We start from the raw sequence: 22,546 nt of genomic DNA on the forward strand, positions 1-22,546 counted from the left end.
CTTCATCAAAGCGTATGATTAGTGTGTATTTTATAGGATTGTGTCACTTTGAATCAATTAGTCCCATAGGCCATGTCTGATAAGGACACACAAACTATGCCTTCACGTTATCCAAGTCACTGATCTCGCTATGATGAAGTTCACATGTAACATTGCTCTGATTCACATTTGCTTCGCTTGCCTTGAAATTTAGTTGGAGAGCTCTTTTACTTTGCTCTCAGAGATTGAAAAGTTTGCCTGCGATTTACCAAATTAGGGTTTTGTTTGCGCTCAAGGCCCCAGAAAAAGATGTGTGGCGATAGTTGTTCGCTGGAGATTTAAAAAGTCATTTGATGTGATGTTCTTTTAGTAATTAAAGGTCAAAGGGAAAGTTCTGGAAATTAATGTGCAGTCAATGACTGGAAAGATTGTAAAACACACCGATAATGCACCTTGTCAGAGCGTAAACAAAGCTTTTTCGCTCCTTGTTTTTAAGAAGGGAATCAAAGTTTAAGACAATGTACTGTTGCATATGGGTTGCTTGTGTATATAGTGCTGTTTGATTGGTGCAGCTTTTATGTGATTTGAAAGCAACAGTTTTCTGGGTTTGTGCAAAATGATCTTAATAAGCCGATGCAGGACTCATAGAAATCCTGTCTCTGATAACAGCTAAGAGTGTGCTGTGTTGACAGTAGTACAAGATTTGGGGAAGAATGAATAAAATACTCAAAAAGTTGGATTCTTTTTTCTTTAACCGATGTGTTGAGTTTTTACACCTATCAGTAAAGACACATTGAGATATATACATATATTTATGTGTTTTTCCAAAAGATCAAGCCTATCTCTCTCTCTACATATATATATAATTGCATGTATACAGTATATATACATATATATGTGTACGTGTGTACATTTGTATATATATGTGTGTGTGTGTATATACACTATATTACCAAAAGTATTTGCTCACCTGCCTTGACTCACCTGTAGGGTGATCACCTGTAGGGTTCCATATGATGTCGGTCCATCTTTTGCAGCTATTACAGCTTCAACTCTTCTGGGAAGGCTGTCCACAAGGTTGAGGAGTGTGTTTATGGGAATGTTTGACCATTCTTTCAAAAGCACATTGGTAAGGTCACACACTGATGTTGGTGGAGAAGGCCTGGCTCTCAGTCTCCGCTCTAATTCATCCCAAAGGTGTTCTATCGGGTTCAGGTCAAGACTCTGTGCAGGCCAGTCAAGTTCATCCACACCAGACTCTGTCATCCATGTCTTTATGGACCTTGCTTTGTTCACTGGTGCACAGTCATGTTGGAAGTGGAAGGGGCCCGCTCCAAACTGTTCCCACAAGGTCGGGAGCATGGAATTGTCCAAAATGTTTTGGTATCCTGAAGCATTCAAAGTTCCTTTCACTGGAACTAAGGGGCCAAGCCCGACTCCTGAAAAACAACCCACACCATAATTCCTCCTCCACCAAATTTCACACTTGGCACAATGCAGTCCGAAATGTACCGTTCTCCTGGCAACCTCCAAACCCAGACTCGTCCATCAGATTTCCAGATGGAAAAGCGTGATTCATCACTTCAGAGAACGCGTCTCCACTGCTCTATAGTCCAGTGGCGGCGTGCTTTACACCACTGCATCCGGCGCTTCGCATTGCACTTGGTGATGTATGGCTTGGATGCAGCTGCTCTGCCATGGAAACCCATTCCATGAAGCTCTCTGCGTACTGTACTTGGGCTAATCTGAAGGCCACATGAAGTTTGGAGCTCTGCAGCAATTGACTGTGCAGTAAGTGGGCGACCTCTTTGCACTCTGCGCCTGAGCATCCGCTGACCCCTCTCCGTCAGTTTACGTGGAGTTGCTGTTGTTCCCAAACTCTTCCATTTTCTTATAATAAGCTGACAGTTGACTGTGGAATATTGAGGAGCGAGGAAATTTCACGACTGGATTTGTTGCACAGGTGGCATCCTATGACAGTTCCACGCTGGAAGTCACTGAGCTCCTGAGAGCGACGCATTCTTTCACAAATGTTTGTCAAAACAGTCTGCATGCCTCGGTGCTTGATTTTATACACATGTGGCCAGGCCAAGTGATTAGGACACCTCCTGATTCTGATAATTTGGATGGGTGAGGAAAATACTTTTGGTAATATAGTGTATATATATATATATGTGTCTATGTGTATATATATGTGTGTACATATATATATATATATATATATATATATATATATATACATATATATGTATATATATGTATATATATATATACATATATATATATATATACATATATATATATATATATATATATATATATATATATATATATATATATATATATATATATATATATATGTAGAGAGAGAGAGAGAGAGAGAGAGGAGTAAAGCAGTGGAATACACAAGAATAATGGGTAGTTATTTTTGAATTACCGCAGTAGACGGCATAAGGAGGACATCAAGAGACAGAGAATTGGACCAGAATATCTTCTCTTTATTTGCAAACATGTAAATCCAAGTACAGTGAAGCATCGTACTGATTCTGCAAAGCATTTTGAAACATTCACAAACCGGTTGTCTTATTCAAGTTTTGTTTTAAAGCCTCAGAAAACCCAGAGTGTCCACGGCCCTCACAAACTCTTTGGACTTCATGGCAAGGCTCGACATTCCTAACAATGTGTTGAGCTTGTCAGGTCAAACACCAGCAGGTCTGGTTAGATCTGAACAGCACAACTTTAAGGTGGTGTGAATAATTTTGAAAGGCGCCATTCCTGAAATACTCTCCTTTTTGACAGTGTTTTAATGTGAAGGACCTGTGTTAACAAGACTTGAAACAATTATGAATATTGATGGCATTCAAATGCCACCATAGCCCTGTGGATTCATGTGAAACTGCCAGTCTGCCTCCACTCAGTAAATGTGGCAGAAGTTCCCCAAGCACAAACATTCAAAACATGCAAAGCAGCAAGTTCAATCTGTGTGTGACTATACATGTAACACAACCACACACATCAATGTCTATTAAATAAATACAAGTTGGGGTGGGGTAGAGTGGAGGTGCACACACGTGTAAAGCCCACTGCAAAAAATACCAAGTCTTAAAAAATTAAAAGCACAAACTGGTACTAAAGTCCAGATAAGCTACAGTACAGACGGTTGTGTGCTGCATAGTTCAAAGCTTATTACAACACCCCTGCTTACAGGAAACTAAAGTGCTTGCAAAAACGGCGTCATGACAAAGGCAGAAGCAGAATCTCAAATCTCTTGAATATCACCATCTCTGACCACCACTATTCCACCTGGAAAGGAGCCACTTCCTGTTGACACATGAAGCCATCATTTCTGACCAGGCAAGTTAACCACAGTATGCACTTGCTCAAGTCAAAACTTTGTTTTAAGACTGACTCACAGCTGTCAGACAGTGCTACGTCAGGATTCAGATCCCTTCTCGAAACGTTATTGCACTTCCTGTTATGGCAACGCCAAGCTCCCTGCAGCCTCAACCGTCGGGCCACATTCTACCAGTCTCTGTGCACTTTACATAAACACTGTCAAGTCATACAGTTAAAACTTAGTTTCACCAGTTGTAAGAGCATATAAATAACACAGCATTGAAACGCTTAAAAACCCTCGTTGTGACAGAAGAAAAATGCATGCATTTTTTTTTTTTTTTTTTGCTTTCACAAGGTGTTGGAGACAGCTAGATGCACACAGTGAGTTTAGTCAGTCTCTTGTCTGTCTGTCTGCTTGTCATCTATCTGTGAGACACACACACACACACACACACACACACACACACACACACACGGCTACATTTGTTCAGAGCCCTGTCTAGACAGAAGTGCCGCCTCTTAAACAAAAAGCCCACTGCTAACTGCCTTTAGCTAGCTTGTAAACTTGTCTCAGTGCAAGGCTTGGCAAACTGTGACGATAAACACATAGAAAATAGGGGGTAGAAGCAGGCCACTCTCTAAGGTCACTGCGGAGCGCCAAGCCGAGGCTTAAATAGGCTTGTAGAGCAGAGAGGTGACGTACTTCTTCTTGTACCTGTGTGTTGCACTCAAGACCATCACTCCATCCTGCAAGAGGAAATACAGAGTAAGCAGGAAGGTAGCTGTTCGCTTCATCACACCCACAGAGCAAAAATGCAGGGATGAGACGTCATTCTTAGACTTCAATATGTTAAATTATCATAGATCCACATGATTCAAAGTTAACCAGTGAGGGAAAATATGACCTGATGCATTATTTTTAACATGCACTCCCTGTTTTGGTATTCTTGTCTGCATGTAAACATTATAACTGTTTCTGAGAGAGTGTACTTTTATTGAGAGGGCATAGAGGTGGTTCAGCATGACATGGTTGGGTTCCGGCAGCAGGGCAGGGTCACACTGCACAGAGAGAACAAGGGGTCAGGAATCTCATGTGGAGAAGAGGTAACAGCAGTGAACCACAGTGTCAAAGGCAAAGTGAATCAGCAGTGTGAAAGCATGGACACCAGGAAGACACTGACTGATATGTTGGTGTCTTTGTTGAGGATGACTTGAAGGAGATGAGGAGGGAGGATGGGCGGCGCTTTAAGATGCTCCTCCGGTCTGAAGATGTACTGCTCCTGTCCATATGGACCTGGAGGGGAGCTCGACAGATCTGCAAACAAACAATAGTGAACAGCCTCTTACTCGCAAGTACTCCACCTTTTGTTTCTGTTTTACTTCCATAATACTGAGAAAAGGCACAATCTGTATCTTAATTAGCACAGTTTTTGTACACATTTGTCCTGTCAACCTTATACTATTATAGTGATACATTTTACAGCAGTACAATTCAGTCCTGACCTGATGTGTCAGAACACTCCAAAGAGTCCACGTGCAGGGCATCAAACACCTCAAAGTCGGACTTCTTCACATGGATCAGGTTGTTGATGGTACCCAGCTGACTGGTAACAACTGGCTGCAGGAGTTTTAAAAAGGTAAGTGAAAGGTGTAAGTGCTGTTGCTCTTAATGTTTAAGAAAAAAACAAAACAAAAAATGATGTAATATTCTTGTGATCACTGTTTGTTTTCTTTTTTGAGCAATTACTTTGTAATGGTTACGTTATATGTATTTGGTTTTCTTTTTTTGAGTTGTATTCAATGCTGATTAGATTCTTCTTATTTTAAAGTCTTTATTTTATTTCTTACTTTTCTTTAATTTCAATGTTTCATTGTCTTTAACATTCATTCATTCATTCATTTTCCATACCCGCTTAGTCCTGAGCTCAGGGTCACGGGGGTGTGCTGGAGCCTATCCCAGCTGTCTTAGGGCGAAGGCAGGGTGACACCCTGGACAAGTCGCCAGTTCATCGCAGGGACACATAGAGACAAACAACCATTCACACTCAAATGCACACCTATGGACAATTTAGAATGTTAAATTGACCTCACATGCATGTTTTTGGAGTGTGGAAGGAAGAACCCACGCAGACACAGGGAGAACATGCAAACTCCACACAGAAAGGTCCCAGGCCCGGAATCGAACCCACAACCTTCTTGCTGTGAGGCGGCAGCGCTAACCACTGCGCCACCGTGTCGCCTGTCTTTAACATGTTAATTGGAAATTGTGTTGTTTGCTTTTAGTTTTCAGTGTTTGGTGACTGTCGATGCATGCAATGTATCCACCAAGATCACGCCTCCTCTTTATTGAAATCAAAGGCCACTACAAATAGTATTTTTGCTCTCTACAGTAACACTTGATCAGAGTTTAAAATGTATCTTTAAAAATAGAAAAAGATAGAGACTTTCTGAAAAATGCAGCAGCTGTACCTCTGAAGCATCATGGACCCACTGCCCATCTACGAAGAACTTGTACTGATGTTCTCCTTCTGGCAAGTCCAGGATTGCTACAAAGTCGTTGTGGCTTTGAAAAAAGAGAAGAAAACTTGAAACACACAACTTTCATTTTGTTTCAAAGGATACCGCTGCCTTCCACAGAGGGCGGCGTGACTGTGTCTTTTTTTTCACAATACTCATTCATCCATTCATCTTCTATACCCGCTTATTCCTCTTCAGGGTCACGGGGGTCTGCTGGAGCCTATCCCAGCTGTCTTAGGGCGAAGGCAGGGTGACACCCTGGACAAGTCGCCAGTTCATCGCAGGGCTTTTTCACAATGCTTACCTCTTATTTAGAGGTATCTTTGTGCTCCAATTATTAAACGAACCAGAGATGTAAACCTCCTTCCCACCGCCGGCCCAGCGGATGACGGTGGGTCGAGCTTGCGGGCCAGTTTTTACCAGGTCATCCAGATCGGGAGTGAATTCTTTTTCTCCCGAAGCCTGAAACGCATGTCATCAATAAGCCGCGTGATCTCGCGGCAATGATCATGTGCGGTCAAAGGTCAAAATGAAAGCAGCACCTTGGACTCTGGCCCGTGGGTGTTGAAGATGTTGGGGTCGTCTGTGCTGTCCACCATCTTGCTGCTGGGTTCGTGGTCTTTGTGGCCGCCACTGTCAGAGCGGTGGGCCTTGGCTCCATGGCGGTCACTTGCCACCCGGTCACTGGTGTTGCCCATTGTGCCTCAACTCCTTATATTACTACCAGAAAGTAAATGTCAACAATCTGAGGGCATGGGAACGAAAGAAAGAAAGAAAGAAAGAAAGAAAGAAGCCAATGGCAAGACTAGGTGGCATGTCACAATGCAACTCAATATTAGCCATCATAAATTTTAAGAAAGAAATTAAAATACACTGATTCTTTAGTGGTGCACACAGTCTCTTGATAGATGCATTGCTACATGATACATGACCGATAGCATTTTTGGAATCTTTTTTATTTGAATTGTTATATTTTGTTTATTCATGCATTAATAATGCATTAATAATGCAATCAAATAACCTTACAAAGGCTACTTTTGTTATTGTACACACACACACACACACACACACACACACACACACACACACACACACACACACACACACACAGCCTTTGTAAGGTTATTATATTGCATTATTAATGCATGAATAAACAAAATACAATATACTACAGCTCAAAACAATACCAACAACATTTTGGCTCGTAGCTGTGTACATTTTTCACACACATTAACGCTGGTTTGACCACAGTGACGAACGGCTTTACAGAGGGCTATCGTAGCTTGTCAGACAGCCTCACATTACCAGCACGTATCTGCGGTAGGGCAGCGCTGTCTCGCACATTTACGTTCGCTCTAAACCGGCTCGTCCCACCAGAGATCAGACACCAGCTCAGACTGAAAACCAGCTTAACGTTAATCAATCGAGGTGTCAGACACACCGACACATGGCTAACGTCAACGCCCACCACAGAGCCAGCGAGCAACAAGTTTCAACTTCGCAAAACTAGCCATACAGACAACACGATTACTCCATATCTAATAGAGTGATGTGTGCACACGTAGACGCACTTAGAATTCGGCAGTAACCGACACAAGCTCCTGTTAGTCAGCCGTGACCAGCATGGGATAACTTGGACGGAATATTTATAGCTGCTGCTTGCTGTTAGCCTCGGCTAGCTCTCACTTCGTGAACCATACGTCAACTCGCTTTCGTCGATTGTAATCAGATGTTTTCAAGTATAAGCATGTTGAAATAACGGCGCCAACCAGCCTCTCACCACTTCCTGTTGATGTTGTGGGGCTACTTGTCCTCACCAAGGCTCCCCTTTTTCCAGCAGCAGCAACAACAGGGAGCACAACGATCATGCCCCTAACTACGGTGCGCGGTAAGGAGAAAATTCGTTGTAACGTGCAGGGGCGAACAAAACACAGTAGCTGTGTAACCATTAACACGTTATATTTGCTATTCTATTATTAGGTTGGCCGTAATTACAATGCATGTTATTCGAACCTGTAAGGAAACTGACGGCCTCTGACTTGTTGAATATTTATAAGTAAAGGGTTACACTTCGTGGGAAGTTCATGTGAATCAAGGGAGTCTATTCAAGTCATCTAAATAAAATTGACCAACTGCAAGCATTCAGTAAAAAAAACAAAAAACACCTAACTGTGTTGTAAACCAAAGAATGTGGTAATTGCAATCCTAATAATAAAAAAATATTTATTGTGCATCAAAACTGGCAGATTAAATCACAATTTAGGATATGGATAGTTGCATTCGTTCCGTTACATTACTTTCCTAGTCCAAAGTTAATCATCTGTAGTTTGCTAGTTTTGCCACAGCATTTAATCCTAAAATTGAATGTCTTGTGTTGACTTCCATCTTTCAAAAATGATTAATTATTGCTGCTGCAGTTGTACAAGTTCAAAAAAAAAAAAAAAAAAACTTAAAATTTGAATGCTTAGTTAGTTTGCATCATCATGTTACACCAAAACCTCTCATATCAGTTCTAAATAGAACACAGGTCCACCTAATTCGTATTTCCTTTACTAACCACCAAGTGGAGTTGTTGTCTCACGGAAATCTCCTTTCCAGTTGCAATGCCACAAACTAATAATGATGAAAAAGCTCAATTTGACACAATTTTAACGCTTATTCTAAAGAACTCCTCATGGTAGTTCTACCTTCAAACAATTTCAGCAAAATAGAAATACTAACAAAGACCAGTTTGATTGTCATTTTACATGGAAGACAAAGATAATGTCACAGTTACATGGAAGCGGGAAAAAAGCTTAAATATAACAGCATCCTGTTCAAATGTTTGTTGTAGGTGTGGAGTTCTCTGCGTATTCAAATGAAGACACGAAAAAGCTCAGAGTTCAGTAGTAATAGCCTTTTCAGTCATGTGTCAAGTTCTCTGTGACCATGGAGCTGCTTTTACAAAACCCATAAATAAATATGTCTGAAAATCAAGAAAACGTGCTCAGAGTTCACATTACGTGGCTAAGGCACATGGACAAGTTCAGATAACACAAGAAAGAAAAAAAAAAGAAGATACATTTTCACATTGAACAAGATGAGTGTGTGTTCATGCATACACAGTTCCAGCATGAACAAGTTATTCTTTCTTCTTGGCTAATTATTTTTAGAGTTTACGTTAAGGGACAGAGAGGCGTTAAGTTACCTCGTAACTATGCAGACCTAAATGTGGAAACAACACTGTATATACATATATATATATATATACATATATATATATATATATATATATATATATATATACATATATATACATATATATATATATATATATACATATATATACATATATATATATATATATATATATATACATATACATATACATATATATATATACATATACATATACATATACATATACATATATATATATATATATATATATATATATATATATATATATATATATATACATATATATATATATATATATATAGACTTTTCTTACCAAAAAAAAAAAAAAACAACAGTATTTTCCCTATAGCTGCTATTTTGGTCTGGAAACACTTCTGACAATCATTCAAGACAACCTTTTTTTTTTTCTTTGTATGTTTTACTTTATGCAGCTTTACCTAATGGTTGAATTTCTGGGACCATACTTCAAATTAAAGACACAAATGAAAGCATGCTGCTCACATCTGATAAATGCTTTGCCAGTTGACAGACAACCCACTGCAGTGAGATAGACTTATCTCCCCACTGATAGTGCTGGTGCTGGACACACTTGCATGTATGCATGTCGTCTGTTTTCTTGGTCACTTTTTTCTTCAAGTCAGTTTGGTTTTTGTCTTCCCACTTCCAGCATCATTTGGAGATTCCCAAGCCGTTCTTCATGTACTCGTAAACCACGTAGCTGATGCTGACGGCAGGAATGACTTTCATGAAGTTTGGCAAGATGCCCCGGTAAAGTCCAAAAAAGCCATCTTTGGCTACAATTTTTTTCATCAGACCAGTCATAGAGGTCTGGTCTGATGCATCCAGAGATGCTGTAGAGAAAAAGTGAAAAAAGAGCTGTTACAACATCTGAAAACATGTAGCTAATGCTTAGTTGTCACAAATTATACCCAGTTTTTAATATCTGCATTTGTCATTCTGGAATGTTTTTGTGGTAAAATAAGAAGGTTTTATGGACTTTATAATGTCAATAAAACCGCATATTAAGCCCTCTGAACACACTCGCAAAAATGCAGGGTATTAGCTTCCAGCCGAAACTGAAGCCTTGTTGGACTTCAACATGTTTTGAAGAAAATAAAAGGTTCTGGACATTTTTAATGGTTCTCGAGTGGAAACAAAAGGTAGTTTGCTCTCTCCAGGTTGTAGGGGCAATCCTGCCTCAAGTGGAGGAGTTTAAGTATCTCAGGGTCTTGTTCACGAGTGGAGGAAACCATGGAGGGTGAAATGGACAGACAGATCGGTGCAGCAGCCGCAGTAAAGCGGTCATTGTACCGGTCCGTTGTGGTGAAGAAGGAGCTGAGTCGAAATGGCAAAGCTCTCCATTTCCCAGTCCATCTATATTCAATTCCAACCTATTGTCATGAGCTTTGGGTCACAACTGAAAGGGTGAGATCTTGGATACAAGCGGTTGAAATAAGCTCCTTTCACAGGGAGCTCCCTTACAGATAGGGCGAGGAGCTCTGTCACCCTGGCTGAGCTCAGAGTAAAACTGCTGCTCAAGAGGAGCCACCTCAGGTGGCCAGGATATCATTTTTGGATTCCACCCATGTGTCTCCCTCGGGAGATGCTTAGGGCAAGCCCCACTGGAGGAGTCCCCCGGGTAGAGCTAGAGGAAGTGTCCAGGAAGAGGGAAGTTTAGGCATCCCAGCTCAGAATGCTACCCCTGAGACCTGGACTCAGATGAGCGGTAGATACTGTCTGACTGACTGACTTTTTTTTAATTTCTACAGAGTTCAGTGACAGGATTGAAATTGAGATTAATATGGGATCATTAGAAACTCAAATACTCTTTCTAAAGGAACAATAAACCATGTGCATACTGAAAAATAAACTACAACATCTATCATCCTAAAACCATTTACAGTGCTAAATAAAAAGAAAATGATTCCTGCCATGACAAATCTTTACCTTGTGCCTGCATCCGTGTGCGCACCAGAGCGAGTGGATAGCTGGCCAGTTGACCACACGTGCTGGAAACCGTCCCGCAGCCCACCAGCACCAGGACTCCTGGGTTAGCTGAATCTTTGGGGTGGTACGACAGCCAGGCGCTCTTCAGACTCTGCCGCACACACAGAGAGTTAAGGAAGAAATCCGACCGCTGGCATGTCAGCGTTAATGTTTGTGTTCTGTTTAATGGCTCGATACCTCGTAAACGGCAAGATCTATTCCAGCGTAGGGAATGATGCCCACTAGATTTGGAACGTAACCCTTGTAGAAGGCCTTGACACCCTCTTTCTGTAGAATCCTTTTTGCACAATCAAACGTTCCCGAGTACTGGCCTGTCTTCCTCAGTGTCAGTCTTGTTTTTAAAACCTTCCACAGAGAGTTTACAAAAGAGGAGAAAGAAAGCAGAGACTTATTTGATTTGGGGGATGTTTCTGAAGTTTTTCAGGGTAAAAATAATAAAGAGCTGGACCTATTTTTATCTAATGATGAGAGTGATGCAGCACTTGTCTCACCTCCATTGGGTAGATGGCTGTCTGGGCTGTGGCACCAGCAAGAGAACCAGCCAAAAACCTTTGGTGTGTCTTGACCTTGTTGCCGTCTGACAGCAACTTTTTGTACTACAGAAAACAAAAATTCAGGACAATAAACATTTAATTTATATCTCTGGTTTTGAGACTCGATCAAGTACTTCAAGTCATAGATACATCTGTGGGTTCCTCACTTGCTCATATGCCATGAATTTGATTGCTGTCTCAGGTGCAATCTTTAAAACATTGATGCCATTGCCTCTCCACAGTGACGTCAGACCTCCCTCCATGATCATCTGCTTGAAGCCCCCCACTAGGCTGATGCGGTGGGCTTTAGACGAATGAACCTAAACGACAACACTCCCATTTACTTTGTGGCTCATTCCAAAGTAGACAGAAACAAACCCAATGTTCACGACGTATCTCACCTGCATGAAGACCTTCATTCTGTCCAGGGGGGCGGTGCCTGTGCGAGAGACCGCCCCTGCCACTGCACCAGCCATCAGCTGCTTCCACCAACCACCTGAGCTCTTCTCCTCCTCTGTGAACTCATCTGGGATGGTGAGGCTGTCACCAATGTCTAGAACCTGGTGATAAAAACAGGTTCAACAGAGTCATGCAGGTCAATTTCATGAACAAGGTCATGTGTGATAAGCATTTTCACATTATTTTTTCTCCCATATTTCAGAGTTTCAGCCTTGCGTGATAAACAACATTCCAGAAAAAACTCTATTGATATACACAGAAAATAGCATATTTTCAGCGCTCTGTTTTTAGCCTTCTGCAAAAAATATTCTGGTTGAAATTCTAAAACCACTGATTTGTTTGACTTTTTCCACCTCTGCGAATTTGCTGGCAGCCTAGCATACATATTGTTAGAAAATACTGACGACTTGAGAACTTTAAGGATACGGGTCAAAGTCTGCACGAGGTCTTGACAAACTACAAACACTATGACTTGTTGTTGCTACATGCAAATGCCCCATCAGTATTTCAGAATCAATTCACTGTTGACAATATATTTCCCTCTATGAGAAGCGTGTTACAAGCATTTATTTTTTGACAGCAATGTAGCAAGACTCTTCAAATTATTCTTACAAAATTTCTAGCTGTACACTAGAAGTAAAGCAGCATTTTAATGAAGTTAAACGTAACCCCCCCCCCAAAAAAAATAAAAAATAAAAAATAAAAAACACTGCTTCTTTCACACTTTAGGCACTTAACAATAGGCCCTGAAGTGAGGTCCACACCTACAGGAGTAGTTCACAGCAACAAAAAAAAAAAGTCTGAGCACTTTGTCCTTTGCCAAGACGTGCTTGTGATATTATAATCTCTGAGCCGACTGAACCCTTGTATCGCACGCTTTAGCTGTTTCAGATAAACATGTCCAATGTTGTTCCAAAAGCAGCAAGGTGTCTAGTGGTGCCAGCCGTGGACACTTTAACACAAGGCTACGGGTGTGCAGGAAGGCTTGTGTCTCCCCTGCTAGCTGAAACACGGCTGCTAACTACTGGCACGACAGGTAAACACTTGTGGTGTGACAAAGCAGTTCTGTTATTCAAATGCAGAGGAAGGACTGCAAAAAGTAGATTACTTATGAGTTTTATTCAAACGTGCTCTGCTGAAGGGGTAGTAACCCACCAGCCAGGTTATTTTTTGCACTGGTGTTAGACGAGGGAGCTCAGGGGAACAGATTGCAATGCTGTGACCTAATTGCGTTTGATAGTCTAGTCTTTCCAATCTGCTGCCAAAACTGCAGAGAAAATCCATAGCATGCAACACAAGAGGAGTGCAAAGTGATGCAGCAACCCGCTAAAGAACACATGAGTGTGTCCCGTACTGAGGAGTGCTTCCAGTAGCGGATGATCTCCTCTAGGTTCTGGGCTGGACAGAACAGGAAGTGTTCCCTCCACTCATTCCAGTCCACCACCATGGTCCCATCAATGTCCATACTGAGGAGACAGAGAGAGTGGGGGAGTGAGAGAGAGTGAGAGAGAGAGAGAGAGAGAGAGAGAGAGAGAGAGAGAGAGAGAGAGAGAGAGAGAGAGAGAGAGATCATAAACCATGACATTTGCACTCCAGAGTTAAACCAGACACAGACAATAAAAATAGTCGTGCTGTAAATAGTTGAAGATAGCCAAACCTCTGCAATATTTTCCGGGAATCCTCTTTGCTGATGTCTATACCCAGCTCTGCAAGAGACTGCTGGATCTCCGAGGCGTCAATACGCCCTAAAAACAAGCACGTTGCATTACAGGCACGCATTTAGAGACACCCACCACCACGATTTGAATGTTTTATATCCTACCATCGTCGTTTTTGTCCAGGCTCTTAAACGTGAGGCGCAGCTTCTTCTCGTGGTCCTTCAGGTACTTGGAGAACTCGTTGAAGTCCAGACTCCCATCCTTGTTTTGATCACCCGAGGACACGATTTTCTGCAAACGGGAGGTCAGTAAAAGAGGATGTTAACCTCACATTTCTGAGGCATTAGAGTCGCGACACGATCACGCTCTGTGGGAATTCCACGCAAACGCTAAAGAGGCCAAGTCCTGGAACTCCTCCCTGCACCAGCAGACAGGAGGACCCTCATGGCCACCGCAAGTTGTACCTGTGCGGCGCCTTGGCGGAATATGCCCATCGCTTTGAGGCCTGCACGCAATTCCGCAACGTCCACCTTTCCATCTTTGTTGGTGTCGAGCCTCTCAAACAGGTCCTGGTACGACCTCTCACTGTCGGCATCCCAACACCGGGCAGTCGGGAGGAAGAACCTCCGTATGTTCTGATACATTGTAGCGCTAACAGGGAAGCAGCGTCGGCGGTCAGGATGCGATCTTAGGACCCATTCCACTGATCGGTTGAGACGTCCTGCTGAAAGAATCCGAAGGCTGAAATTGTTATCCGGGGTAGAACAGAAGAAAATGTGTGTATTGGGCGGTTTAATTTTGCAAGTCGCCCCGTGCGAAGGAGGCGCTTTGCTTCCTCAGAGAGAAGTGCTGCAGTCGAGGGCGGAGCGATGGGGGCTACGTAGCTCTACTCCAAGGGTTTCTCCGGAAAAGCAGGAAACGATGTTAAATAGTGAAATTGTCAAAATAAAAAACTGCCGCAGTAACCATAAGCCAACTAATTATTATTTAGGAAATAACTTCAGTGTCATCTTTTACCCCGACGACAATAATGTGTCAGTCCGTTTCGTTTCATGGCAGATTAATCTCCCCATCTTGCCGTGACAAGGTACGATTATCACCTCGCAGTACCACCTTCTGACCGCAAGAGGGCGACATCATCCCTCAAAGGGCATGCAGTGACTTACACTCCCGTAATCTTTCTCCTATCCTTGTTACTCACTCATCGTCTTTGCTTTAATTCTAATATCTTTATATGACGATCCTAAATTGCCATCCGCCGAGAGCTGCTATTTCATTTCCTCACATTTGTGCTGTCCAATCAAACCGCGGAATTTCCCCCTACGTCACCATTCTGTTCAGTGGGTGGGGAAGGAGGAGATTTGAACTTTGAAACGTGTCTGAACGCCACCAGCACTAACAGCAGCAGTGGCCGTGCGGGGCAAGCGGTCAGCTGTCAGGCGGCGTGTGCTCCTCCTCTCCTTCCACAGTCCGGGGCTCCCCTGCTCAGCACTTGGGGCTGACATGTCGTTCCTCCTCAGCAAGAAAAAGCGCTTCAAATTCAGGGTGGACTTTGATTTGGAGGAGCTGTCGTCGGTGCCCTTCGTCAACGGAGTTCTCTTTTGTAAAGTTCGACTGCGCGATGGAGGCTTCGCCGAAGAGTCGTCCCGGTGAGAAGTCACACTATTTTTTAGCGTGTCTTTCCCTGCTTCTTTCAGAGAAACTACTTTTACATTGGGGAGAGAAACGTGTTCACAGTGCGTCACTGCGCTCCGTGCCGCCACACCGTTGCTTTAATGCCGCTGCTACTTCCGTTGTCTTTAACGTGTAAGCACAATCTCTTCAATATTTCACCTCGGTAAGTCAATGAAGGCAGTTAGTTCACCAGCAAAGTGTCTTAACATTGACACACTTCCTATGGTGTGTCAGACAGATGTGGTGACAGTGTTTCTGTGAACAGTGAGGCTGAAGTACTTCGGATATTTGGTTAAAGAATATTTTGCGTACTTTCAGTTGACCTGGGTGTTCATTTAAAAACACAATGTAACTAATATGGCCCATAGCAACAGAGTGTGTGTAAGGCGGACGCCCCAGAAGCTGTCATTATAACCTCGTGTAGCATTTTAAAAATGAGTCACACTGGAAAAAACGGGCAGCACGGCACACGAGTTGTGCGGTTTGGAACCATGGCAACTGTTGTGCTCCTCTGAAAGCTTGGCTGTAAACACGCTGCTTTCACGCTGAGACCTCAGTGATGCTCTCACTTTCCTCCACATACATCCGTGTTGGCGGTGTATTTGGTTATGAGGAATGTTATTTACACAAATATATATTGAATTCATTTTGAAGTTGTCAGGCACAAGTTTGCTTGTTATATATCAAACACTAAGTATGACTCTTTACGTGTTGCATGACGTTTCACAAAATATACACATTACAGATGCATTATAACTTCTATCCCTGTGACGTTGTTTAAAGTGTTTAAATCCGGAAACACTTTTGAAAGATTAGTAATCAACATATGTTTGTTTCAGACTAGATTAATAACCTGTCTATTAGTATGTTTGGCTTCATCCTATTAACTCTTGGTCTAAGAGCATCTACTAAAGTAGTATTGGTAGAAATAATGCCTAAATCATACGTATCAAATTTATTAGCATTGACTTTAACTTGTTGTCTACTCTTTCAACATTTAGTGTGTCTCTGTGTTTTTGTTTCTATTTGTGGTTCTCCTTCAGTGAGTCAGTCCAGGCCAACTGTGTGCACTGGAAGAAGAGATTCACTTTCATGTGTAAGATGAGTGCCAATGCTGGGACAGGTGTGCTGGACCCCTGTATATGCAGAGTGTCTGTACGAAAGGTACGGCTCTTACCCCCCCCTCCTCACACAGACAAAAGAACTTTTACTTTGCGACTATCTGACACATGTAAAGGCATTTGGCACACCAAGTTATGCAACGTTTCAACAAGACTGAGGTTGTGATAAGAATAGGTGTAACCAGGTGTTGTGTTTGTCTTTTTTGTCGCTCTAGGAGGTGAAAGGCGGAAAGTCTTTTGCAAAGGTAAGGCTTGTGTTTTAAGTCCACGTTGTGGGCTTTGTTTTGAACACAGCAGAAAAGTTTCCGTAGTTACCTCACCTTATCAACACCAAAAAAAAGACAACTATGTAAACATGTGGTCTCCAAATGCCCTTAAAGAACTTTGACAAGGTATGCGTTCATTCTCTCAGACTGTTTCTGGTTTCCTGTTTTAGTTACTCATTTAATAATCTGTAAATCAAACACATGGCACGTAAACCAATAACTTGAAGCCCCTAAGAACTAGGATGGTTTAAACATTAAGAAATCTGTGTCTTGTGTACTGGAGGTCCCTCCATTGGTATACATGAAAGTCCACCACAGCGGTCTCATACGGCTTAATTTCACCCTAAACACAGTAGTCTCTCAAAACACTGTCTGAAAGGGATAATTAACCGGGCACTGAAATGTCATCAATTTCCTTCTCCATTCCTGGTGATGGATGCTCTGGTGAAATGTCCCTGTCCACTAAACTAAGCAGAGAGAATAGACGTCTGTAGAAGCCACAGACTACAATAGCAAATAAAACCATAACGTGTCTCCACGCTGCCATTCCAGACACATGGTGACATTCACGTGTCCGGAAGATGCGGACGTCAGATTTGATTTAAAATGGTAACGTTTACATGGGGTTTTTAGGCAGAATATCCATTGCAGGAGCCGTGGTCATGTGAGTGTGCGTGCATGCAAGAATGCAACACAGCTGCCCGGTCATGTTTACATTCTGGGTAGTTGCTGTGCATAGATAGTCTGAGAGAGATGGAGAGCTGCTTGTTGTGATGCTGTAAAGTTGTGTCGGTGTATTGTAGCGCTGGAAAGGTTGGAAGAGGTCTATTGGTTTCTCATAACTTTAGTAAATTTTAAATGATTTAATGTTACTTTAGGTGGAGCCTTCAAATAAGCCTTTTTGGTTTTTGCCTCTCCCTGCACTATTTATAATTTGCTATCTTGTTTCTTTGTATACTTTTTTAAACTGTGCAAAAATGAAAACTAAAACTAAACTAACCTCAACTTGTACTTCTAGTGCGTGTTGTGTCTAGTGGATATTTTTGCCAAGAACATAGTATTAATGTTGCTGTAGCACATCTTCTGGAAACTTGGACGATACCATGAGCAGCATTAGGACGCCTTATGTTTTTATCCTGTTGTAATATTTGGCTACTGTGGGCGTGTGTTGGGTGAAATCCATCCTCTCATTTGTTATATGGATTAGAAAATGACACCAGAGCCGGGTGAAAGTTCCATATTCATACAACTACCCGTATTGAACCTATCTGATTGTTTACATGAGTTCCTCTAATGTGACCCCATGCAGCTGGGCTTTGCTGACTTGAACCTGTCTGAGTTTGCTGGATCAGGCAACACAACACGTCGGTGTCTCCTGGAGGGATACGACACAAAGAACACCCGACAGGACAACTCTATTCTGAAGGTGGGGCTGCGGTTTACATTGCCTCACGATTGTTCCATATCGTTCAGTGCTTTAAGTTTACAATGTTGTGTATTATAATTGCTACAAGTGTATTGCATTTGAGGGGAATGTAGATAAACCTGCAAGCTATTCATGCCATTCTACTGCAAGACAAGAGTCAGTTGAGTTTCACTGTGCTGGGATTTCTTGCTTGGATAGAAGGAGTGAATTTCCATTCCAGTCTGTGATCTTCATACTTCCTGGGGAAAGGCAAATTGCAAAAGCACTTCACTAGTCCTGTTTCATCCTTACTTCATTATTTAATCCAATCCAAGCATGTTTTGCATAACTCTGTTCACTTTGTGTTTACCTTTACAGGTCGTCATTACTACACAACTGATGTCTGGAGACCCGTGTTTCAAAACGTAAGATTTCATTTTGATCCACATAATCTCTTAATTGCTCTGAAAAAAACCAACTTGTTATAGAGGAAACATTTACAAATTGGTTCTGTTTAGTTTAACGTGGCGGCTTGTGGTTGCAGAGACAGTCTGTGCTCTTTGAAAAGTCTAGCTGTAAAGTGAAGGGTGAGGACACTGTGTTTAATGCTGACCTTATCGCAGTGCCATCAAGGAGTTGATAGCGTTCTCGCTCCGCCATTGATCCACTCATATCTGAGCAATGGACTCAGCCCTTCTCTCTGCGGAGTAATGTGCAGACGAAGATATGATGTAACATTCATCTCCTGGCCAACTTTATACCAAGTGCCCTCTGTGATTTCACATTAACCACAGAGTGCTGTCCCGGTGCTCCTTTATCTTCCAACGCCCTGTCATTGTATTCCCACGCCCACTGCTTCCAAGAAGACTTATAGTGTCAGCTCAGTGCCTAGTCATCCATCCCACACAGAGTTACTCACAGTGCTTGGAAGATTTGCACAACTGAGAAGATGACGCCAAATGACTCTTTTTTTTTTTTTCACCTCAAGCCTCGTGTTGCTTTTCCGTCTGCTTCCTGTGGAGCAAACACTGGTGTATCACGGCTACAAAGAAATGAGAAATGTCATTTTGCATTTTTTACAAAAACAAACAAACAAAAATGACTCAAGGCTTTACACTATTGTCTTTTCTTGACGTTATTTTTACTGTCTGGTGGGGTTTTTTCCACATTTAGGGAATGCGTTTCCTGATCTCACAGGGTTGCCACCCCTTGTCAAGTGTTTCCAGTGAAACCGTGTTTGTTTTCTGTCTCCAGAGAAGTAGAGCTGGAATCGGTTTGAACTTGTCATGACGTGCACATTTTGAATATTACTCAACAGAGAAGGACCCTCCAGGTGTTTTCACTGAGAAGCAGATGAATATTCAACTGTGATATTACTTGAAGCAATATTATGTCATTTATTTTGCGAAAGATGTTTTTCACTGAATAATGAGTCACGTATCAGTGCTGCAGACTGCTAATGTCATTTTGTGTTGTTCCCCACAGTCCTCCTTCTACTGCCATGACTGTAGGCATCCCACAGGTTGAGTCAGAGCGTCTCCTTGAGGACAGAAAAGGAGGGAACGTGCACCCAGCCCTTCGGCTCACTCGTATGTAAACATAGAATCCGGTTCTTAAAAATGCATTTTCTGTTTACATTGGCAATATTAGCCTGTTTGGTTTTCAAAAGAATACCAAAGTATTGTCCCTAGCAGGCAAGAGTTACTCAAAGAAAAGCTTTCTTGGTATTCTCTCACAGAATGACTGATGTGTATTTGCATGTCAAATGTTCAATAGAAACTCCTGGAAAGTCAGTATCAGTTCCAGAGGAGCTGGTGGCTTACGGTCACTCCAGAACCCCAAGTCATGCAAGTCAGCAGTCCAAAATCTCAGGTACCAAACACACACACACACACACACACACACACACACACACACACACACACACACACACACACACACACACACACACTCTTCACAAATCAAAAAGGTAACCTCAGCTTTGACTGCCTTTCCTTCACACTGTAGGCTACAGCTCCAACCACTCCAGTTCAACAGATCTCAGTCACAGACGCAGCGTGTCGGGAGATTCTGCCTCAACAGGCATCGGCAGCATCCTGGAGCCCAGTGACCAGCAGGTGGAGAGAGCGGACAAGGAGAGCAGGACCACTCCCACTGTCTTCCCGACCTGTCAGCCTGCAAGTGAACTACCCGCCACCCCTGCCAAAGTGCCAAGGTAACATACATAGAAACTAAACACACACACGGCGCCATGTACAAAATGCTTTATAAATAGACTGTAGAGCATTAGTTCTGCAACGTGACATCTTGGGACCAAAAGGATGTTAATGGGCACAAGGATCAATCTGATTTCCATTTTGATTTAACATACACATTCATTCATTAATGTGAAGTTTATTATGCACGTTATTAGATGTGGGTCCCAAACCAGGGCACCATCATGGGCTCCACAGACTAGTGTTTAATCTTTGCCATGACCAGGGAGACTCGTGAGTAATGCCACTGCTACTTAGCACTTGTGTTGCTTTTGTCCTCCAGACATCCAGTAAAGCAGAACTCCATGGAGAACCAGCTGAAGAGAGTTGATGCCACCAGGGTGGATGCTGATGACATAATAGAGAAAATCCTGCAGAGCCAAGATTTCAGTCATGGCTTCTTGGACTCTAGTGCGGAGGGTGGGTACATCTCTTCCTAAACTTGGATAATCCCCTGCCATTCTGATGGTGGGATTGGATTAACACTGATTAATCGCAATTAACCAGTGCAATGTCTTCAGTTACTGGAGGTTTTTATTGTCCAGATGCTGAAAGAAAGGACTTTTTGTCAAGCAAATGTATGTACATTAACATTCATTTTAAGGATTGTTTTTGGTCACTTATTTTATATACTTATCAATTGTATCAATGGTGGGTTTGTCCTGGCCAAAAACACAATCTAGGATCACTTAACAAAGACTCTGTAGACCAAAGTCATTAACTGCTATCTGACTATAACCAGTTCACATTTGTAAACTGCAAACTGTTGCACAATCTTTTGCTCAGGAAGTGCTTCTCTGGGTGCCTCTTTGTCAGCTGTCTTTACAGCTTCCCTTCCACGTATCATCTATTTTTTTTTTTTTTTTAGGTGATCAGAAAGTGTGAGCCATTTCTAAAAGCCTGCCAGTGTCTTTTTGCTAATATGCATGTTTGTATGTGTCTGCAGAGGAGGGGCTCAGCTTGTTTGTGGGACCTGGTGGGAGTACAGCCTTGGGAAGCCAGCACACGAGGTGGGTGTGATTATGTAACTGTAGACTGTTGGAGCCACATGCCACAATCAAAATGAGCTGACTGCAGATGCCAAATTGGGATTTTAATCTGCTCTTTGTATCGTATTGTGTCTTGCCGTGTATTTTGTGTTTAAAGCTGATGATATGATTCCTATGTTAGTTTTAAGAGGACGTTAAGCACCACAGACATCTGATAACCACCGTCATTTCCAGTCATGTAACACACTGTGGCATTTCTCTTTCAGGGTGGCAGCTGGGCCCTTTGAGCAGGTGGTGATCAGCCGCTAGGCTCCAGGAAAGCTCGCCCCTGTCATAAAGGGTGCCGTATTACACTGATGCGGGAAGTGTGTGGTAGCAGTGTCGACGGACCTTCTCCCATTTCATTCCAAGAGATTGACATCTCTTAGCAATCCCTGTCTGAACTTTCAGTAAGTTCACGAGGAGAGCCACCTTGTGGTGAAGGAGTGAAAGTGAAGGGCATGTTATGAAGGATCTCAGTGACCAAGATGACAAGTGTTCTGATCTATTTTTCTCTTTTTTGCTATCTTTCACATGCTGGTATCTTGTACGCTCATTTGGGCACTGGATCCATTTGAGATTGTCCTTGTAATTGAAAACATATTTGAGATAGTTTTTAATTTGGGGCAAATAGAACACTAGTGTGTGTGTGTGTGTGTGTGTGTGTGTGTGTGTGTGTGTGTGTGTGTGTGTGTGTGTGTGTGTGTGTGTGTGTGTGTGTGTGTGTGTGTGTGTGTGTGCTTTCACTGTTCTCAAGCCGCACACGTAAACTTAAACTGAGAGAACTGTTCACTACAGGTTATACATTGGCTACAGAACAATTGTGTGAAAGTTATGCTATTTCATTGCACATTCATTGCTCCTCTACTCACCTGGTTGTGAATGAGGAGTTATATTATTATTTTTAATATTTGGTGCCTTTATTGTGATATATCTTATAGTGTGTGCATGTGAATATATGATCATTCAAATGATTTTTTTTCTCCAAAAAATGTTCTTAAAGTAAACTATGTAAATGTTTTGATGTTTGTAAGTTAAATACTATGATTTAAGGATGTTGCTGATGTATTTAATGCTAAATAAAAAGTTTATGCAAAAAAAGCCCAACTTTTTCTGTACATAAGTTTT

At 42.2% G+C, this 22,546-nt stretch overlaps 3 protein-coding genes and 1 long non-coding RNA gene across 4 annotated transcripts; 2 read left to right on the top strand and 2 right to left on the bottom strand.

The window, feature by feature from the left end:
* Positions 1 to 2,456: 2,456 nt before the first annotated feature.
* On the bottom strand, positions 2,457 to 7,759 carry prkab2 (protein kinase, AMP-activated, beta 2 non-catalytic subunit). Its single transcript, XM_076021220.1, has 8 exons — positions 7,613 to 7,759; positions 6,375 to 6,552; positions 6,137 to 6,294; positions 5,785 to 5,878; positions 4,819 to 4,933; positions 4,497 to 4,630; positions 4,306 to 4,374; positions 2,457 to 4,062 (listed from the first exon to the last, which is right to left on the bottom strand). Exons 2-8 carry the CDS (start codon positions 6,528 to 6,530, stop codon positions 3,985 to 3,987), a joined length of 804 nt encoding a protein of 267 aa, XP_075877335.1. The 5' UTR covers positions 6,531 to 6,552; positions 7,613 to 7,759; the 3' UTR covers positions 2,457 to 3,984.
* LOC142885092 (uncharacterized) lies at positions 6,439 to 9,124 on the top strand. The gene is made up of 2 exons (XR_012926251.1): positions 6,439 to 6,568; positions 7,605 to 9,124. It is a non-coding gene; the product is annotated as an uncharacterized LOC142885092 (long non-coding RNA).
* Positions 9,125 to 9,303: 179 nt separating this feature from the next.
* On the bottom strand, positions 9,304 to 14,817 carry LOC142885093 (mitochondrial adenyl nucleotide antiporter SLC25A24-like). The gene is made up of 11 exons (XM_076021221.1): positions 14,693 to 14,817; positions 14,134 to 14,570; positions 13,834 to 13,960; positions 13,669 to 13,756; positions 13,366 to 13,477; positions 11,954 to 12,112; positions 11,720 to 11,872; positions 11,511 to 11,615; positions 11,197 to 11,364; positions 10,960 to 11,110; positions 9,304 to 9,863 (listed from the first exon to the last, which is right to left on the bottom strand). Exons 2-11 carry the CDS (start codon positions 14,311 to 14,313, stop codon positions 9,682 to 9,684), a joined length of 1,425 nt encoding a protein of 474 aa, XP_075877336.1. The 5' UTR covers positions 14,314 to 14,570; positions 14,693 to 14,817; the 3' UTR covers positions 9,304 to 9,681.
* Positions 14,818 to 15,027: 210 nt separating this feature from the next.
* Positions 15,028 to 22,401, top strand: LOC142885094 (EEIG family member 2-like). The gene is made up of 11 exons (XM_076021222.1): positions 15,028 to 15,318; positions 16,387 to 16,507; positions 16,680 to 16,709; positions 18,040 to 18,156; positions 18,514 to 18,560; positions 19,621 to 19,724; positions 19,912 to 20,007; positions 20,143 to 20,350; positions 20,674 to 20,810; positions 21,337 to 21,400; positions 21,646 to 22,401. The coding sequence occupies exons 1-11, from the start codon at positions 15,173 to 15,175 to the stop codon at positions 21,686 to 21,688; spliced, it is 1,113 nt and encodes a 370-aa protein (XP_075877337.1). The 5' UTR covers positions 15,028 to 15,172; the 3' UTR covers positions 21,689 to 22,401.
* Positions 22,402 to 22,546: the final 145 nt, after the last annotated feature.

Source organism: Nelusetta ayraudi, unplaced genomic scaffold (genome assembly GCF_046127955.1).
Source record: "Nelusetta ayraudi isolate G7.1 ecotype Tasmania unplaced genomic scaffold, CSIRO-AGI_Nayr_v1 ptg000011l, whole genome shotgun sequence".
Lineage (NCBI taxonomy): Eukaryota > Metazoa > Chordata > Actinopteri > Tetraodontiformes > Monacanthidae > Nelusetta > Nelusetta ayraudi.

Coding starts and splice junctions, on each gene's coding strand:
- prkab2 (XM_076021220.1), bottom strand. CDS start 6,530: ATGGGCAACACCAGTGACCGGGTGGCAAGTGACCGCCATGGAGCCAAG. Junction 5,879..6,136: donor AAGATACCTCTAAATAAGAG/GTAAGCATTGTG, acceptor CTTTTTTCAAAG/CCACAACGACTTTGTAGCAA. Junction 4,631..4,818: donor GGAGTGTTCTGACACATCAG/GTCAGGACTGAA, acceptor GTTTGTTTGCAG/ATCTGTCGAGCTCCCCTCCA.
- LOC142885093 (XM_076021221.1), bottom strand. CDS start 14,313: ATGTATCAGAACATACGGAGGTTCTTCCTCCCGACTGCCCGGTGTTGG. Junction 11,365..11,510: donor CAGCCATCTACCCAATGGAG/GTGAGACAAGTG, acceptor TCTCTGTGGAAG/GTTTTAAAAACAAGACTGAC. Junction 9,864..10,959: donor CACACGGATGCAGGCACAAG/GTAAAGATTTGT, acceptor TTTTCTCTACAG/CATCTCTGGATGCATCAGAC.
- LOC142885094 (XM_076021222.1), top strand. CDS start 15,173: ATGTCGTTCCTCCTCAGCAAGAAAAAGCGCTTCAAATTCAGGGTGGAC. Junction 18,561..19,620: donor GGAGACCCGTGTTTCAAAAC/GTAAGATTTCAT, acceptor TGTTCCCCACAG/TCCTCCTTCTACTGCCATGA. Junction 21,401..21,645: donor TTGGGAAGCCAGCACACGAG/GTGGGTGTGATT, acceptor TTTCTCTTTCAG/GGTGGCAGCTGGGCCCTTTG.